The sequence below is a fragment of the Aegilops tauschii genome, chromosome 7 (assembly GCF_002575655.3).
Source record: "Aegilops tauschii subsp. strangulata cultivar AL8/78 chromosome 7, Aet v6.0, whole genome shotgun sequence".
Taxonomy (NCBI): Eukaryota; Viridiplantae; Streptophyta; class Magnoliopsida; order Poales; family Poaceae; genus Aegilops; species Aegilops tauschii.
Window position 1 is genome coordinate 454801550 of NC_053041.3, and position 4776 is coordinate 454806325.

Genomic DNA, 4776 nt, shown 5'->3' on the forward strand with positions numbered 1-4776 from the left:
GTTCACCAGTTCGGTTCTTACCAAAGATATGAATCAATCATGTTCTGTGGTGTTGGAGAAATGGAGAGCACTCTAGCTAGTACTCCCTCCGTTCGGAATTACTTGTCGCGGAAATGAATGTATCTACACGTATTCTAATTCTAGATACATCCATTTTCGAGACAAGCAATTCCAAACGGAGGGAGTACTTCTTTGGAGTACTAGTAATATTGACTCTGAGATCCGCACGCACGTCACTTGTATCCATTACATCTCCAGTTAGATTATGGCTGCAGCTTCCCTTTTCAGGAGCTTGATGCTGCTGCTGAAACTGTTTCCAAATGACTACTAGGAACTACAGCGGGGTTTTTAAGCATCGTCATGATGCTTCTCTTATTCTTGGTTGGTAAAATGATTTAATAATTGTTATATATATTTTTCTTCAGAATGTATTCCACAAATAAGGACTTTAGCATGCATGTCCATTTTATTTAATTTATGTGCCTCATGTGCTATTTTGTGGCCTGAGCCCTGAGGGGTGGGGAGCAATCAGTTACTGGCCCGCCATGTGTTTTAATTTGCTTGTCCCCCCATTTATAGACATTTTCTTATGGCGGATGAAACTCTTCTGAAGCTGCTCTTTGAGACACCTTCTGGTTTTGCAATCTTGGGCATTGATGGGGGTTTTCTCTTCGAAGAAAAACCGCTTGAGGTAATTCCTTGATAGATTGTTAGACTGATACTGAATCCACTACTTTGTTTCCTTTTCTTGTCCTCAGTCTAAATGTTCCAACATCTTCCCGGTTTCGTTTTTGCAGATCATCTGGACTAAATTTGCCAACAAAACCACGGTTGACCTGGTAGCATTGATCACTTAATTTCCTTATTCTTTTTCTTTCTCTTCTTTGGTTCACAACTCTTGTTCTTTCATTAATCATTATCAGCGATTGATTGGTTTGCTTGTCACCCATATTTCTTATGAATTCTTGTTCTTGCTCAGTTCATTGTCAATGTTTATGTTTGTAGCATCTTTTACGTAGCAACCGAATGAAATCTGTGTTAAAGACTTGAAGTCATGAGTGTCTCGGTTGCTTTGTGGCTAGTAGCCTCTGCTGACAGCTTCAGTACCATGAATTGCTACCCACATTGCCTTAATTTTCGTGGCAGCCACCATCTTTTATACATGATGCCTAGTTTCTCATTTAATCTCATGCCCTATGCCCCATCCTAGCTGGTAAAATATGTGTGTGTTAATTTCCCATTGTTTTTATAAATTGTGACTCATCTGCGCAAGTTACCACTGGCCAAATTTAGGGCCGTTGAATACCCTGAAAGATATTGACATTTAATTCTTACTCAATTCAGCCATCTTTTGAAGTAATCCCACACTAACAGTCACTTCAGTTGTTGTGTATGAGCTTGTCGCTCTTAAATTGATGTCAAGAAAGGGCAAAGTTGCATGATGCTCGAAATTTTTGGCTATTAGGCCTTATGGTAGAGCTTTGCATGGAATGGTTGTTTCTTGTACGATTGTCTGATTTTGTAGGCTGTACCATCACTGAAACGTGTAGTGACCGATGAAAGAGCCTGTTTTCATCTCTTATAACTAGCGTGCACTCGAGCTCTCGAATTCAGCCCAGAAATGCAAGATTTACAGCCTGATGCATAGACCCCTGGAACCTGACTGAACATTAGTGTTTTGCGATCCCTATTGCGGCGCGTGTGGCAACCTGTTGTTGCGGCACCGGACGGTTCTTTGACGCTGACCCTCGGGCATGTACAACTGACTTTTTATCTCCTTCCAAGTGATGAAAAGCTGCACTCGAGCTCTCGAATTCAGCCCAGAAATGCAAGATTTACAGCCTGATGCATAGACCCCTGGAACCTGACTGAACATTAGTGTTTTGCGATCCCTATTGCGGCGCGTGTGGCAACCTGTTGTTGCGGCACCGGACGGTTCTTTGACGCTGACCCTCGGGCATGTACAACTGACTTTTTATCTCCTTCCAAGTGATGAAAAGCTGCAACGCCAGATTTTCGTTAAAAAAAGAAACTAGCGTGTTCATAACAAGATTTATACTTAAACTAGACAAGTAGGGGGAGAAGCCCCTACTGATTTTTTAATTAAGAGGAGAATGTGAGACAGCAGAGTCCGAGCCGAGGCTCGAACCTGCGTCGGCCAGCTTACACAGCCGTTCGCTGACCACTGGGCTAGGAGCTATTTTTTTACTCATGCAGAGCGCGTTAGATTAGACTATCCATGTGGCTGAGTCCTCAAAGCCCAGGTACGATGATGAGGTCATCACTGTTTACTTTTTTTTTGGGGGGGGGGGGGGTGGGAGGGGAGGTGCTTAAAAATGTTGGAAAGAAAGGTTGTTCCATGGGTTGTTTAATGAAAACGATTAGACCTGCATGAGGTTAATGGTGTTGGAGAATCTATTAAACTGATTCACAAGAGATTGTCCTCTGTCAGTTTACTTGCATAATTAGTCAGCACGCATGTTGGACCGCATTTGTCTAGTTAGATGACACTTCATATTTACCTGATGGTTTGATTGTAGGCAAAACATTGTTAGTGACTGCCTAGATCTTTCGTATCTGCTAGAAAGCAGGTACAGAACAAACCAAATAATTCTTTTTTGACAATAGCTTTAAACCACCATTTCCTGTGATCATACGATTTCTTGCAAGTACTTTATTCATTTATCTGTTTCCACAAAATTGGACACTTCAATTGTCTTTTTTTCGAGAAAACGCAAAAGAGCTTGCGTTTCATTGTATTGAAAAGAAGGGGGTTTAATAGTTACGATCCTCCTGGGAGGCGGTTACAGTTCGGGATGATGATAGTCAATGGACGTCCCAGGTTTGCGGGATGATGGCTCTAAGCCCTAACGCGCCAGCGGCAGCCCAAAGGGCGGCCTCCTCCTTGATCTTTGTGAGCAGGTCAGCAATCAGGGGGCATAATCTATTACTGCTGTACAGGGTTATCTTAGTTAAAAGCTGTGACAAAAATACTCCCTCCGTCCCAAAATATTGTCTTAGATTTGTCTAGATACGGATGTATTTAACACTAAAATGTGACTAGATACATCTGCATCTAGACAAATTTAAGACAAGAATTTTGGGACGGAGGGAGTATAATGTTCAGATAATTTTGGAAGAGTGACGATCTTCGCAAACAAATAGCAAGAAATTTCCCAAATATTAGGAATATAATGACTGGCCCTGGCACAAATGGTGTCAATGTGGTGTGAAATATTCGGTGAAGAAACCTACTATACTTTGACATGTCTTTCCTTTATCATGCTCATAATTCTGCATTTGTTCACCAGGTGGCCTGTGAATGTGAATTCCAGAAGTTCGAGAACAAGTCAGATGCCATTAATCCTAGTTCTGGTATAGATGGACGCCTTGCTACAATGATTAAGAAATGGTGGTTTGGAGAGAAACTTCTTGTTGGAAAGCTTGAGCATAAATACATTATTGAAAAAGAACTGGTCAGCCTAATTCCTGCCTTCTCCTCTTTTGCTTGTACGAAGTACAACAGCCACCATCCCAGTTCTGATGTGTCTTCTGCAGAATATTGTCTGCCGCTATGATGAACTTGTCTTGGAAGTGATGTGGGGCATGAAAAACCTGTTACATATCATAGTTCCTGAAGAGGAATTAGAGCTGAGTGGTGAGGACAGCAAGCATAGGAGCAAAGGATTACAAATATTCCTGCAAAATCTTAACTTCGTCATCAAACCTGGTCTAGTGAGCTCACTGGTTGCCTTTCCTGATGTCATTTACTCTCTGATATGCACCATGTCATTTACTCTCTGTTTCTTGTTCCCCTGTAATCCGTGAAGTTTACATTGCATTACTAGCTGAAACCTCATACCTACTATGCTTAGATGAATATTACGCAATGTTGACACTTTTTTATTCATCCAATACATCACACATCATTGTTATGAAACTCTTCCTTTCCCCATTTATGTTCCATTGTTGATCTTATGTCCTTGTATCCAGGTTAATGGACAAATTACAGAAACAGCATGCTACGTGTATCACTGTCTAGAACATAACAAGGAGATTCTTCGGTGCATGCGTGTGACTGGTGTTCTTGAGATGCATTGAAGTATGTGACAGCTTTTATGCTCATGTGTACAAATGAAGATCAGTCACTTTTATTGTCCTTCAAATGTGACTGGTGTTCATGAGCATAAAAGGGAGGATTGTTTCTCCACTTTTTATTGTCCACAGTGGGACCATTAGTTTTTCGTCCGTCTTTGGTTCCTATATATTGGGCCGTTTTTAAGGAAAAGAAAAATACTGAACCAGAAAAAACAAAACGCCAACAACAGGATTCGATCCCTGGAATATTAGTATGCCACCTGCGTGGCCAACCAGCCCGACTGGGCTGCTACGTTGGTCAAAATAAAGCGCCTTGTTTATTTCCATACAGAATTGGGCATGCGGAAATAAAGTATTAAGTCGCGCGAGGAATTCTTTTTGTACTTTTTTTAGTATGAGGCCGGCCCAACTAATCGACAGGCTGGACTCAGCCCGTTTAACAACGCAGCCGCAATTAGTCGATTATCTGACCTCGCTTTGGTCGCTGAAGGTGCCATCAAAGGTCAGAATCTTCCTATGGCAACTTGCCCGCCACTCACTCCCAACGACCGACGTTTTGAACAGGAGGAACATGGCAACACGAGACGCCTGTCCGTTGTGTGGATCTCCAGACTCATGGCGGCACGCCCTGGTGTCATGCACGTCGGCATGCTGTACGTGGGCGCTATCGGATGCGGC

At 42.3% G+C, this 4776-nt stretch overlaps 1 protein-coding gene across 1 annotated transcript; it reads left to right on the forward strand.

Moving 5' to 3' along the window:
- The first annotated feature begins 589 nt into the window (after positions 1 to 589).
- LOC141027259 (uncharacterized) lies at positions 590 to 4101 on the forward strand. Its single transcript, XM_073504248.1, has 5 exons — positions 590 to 691; positions 798 to 839; positions 3312 to 3476; positions 3559 to 3735; positions 3994 to 4101. The coding sequence occupies exons 1-5, from the start codon at positions 590 to 592 to the stop codon at positions 4099 to 4101; spliced, it is 594 nt and encodes a 197-aa protein (XP_073360349.1).
- Positions 4102 to 4776: the final 675 nt, after the last annotated feature.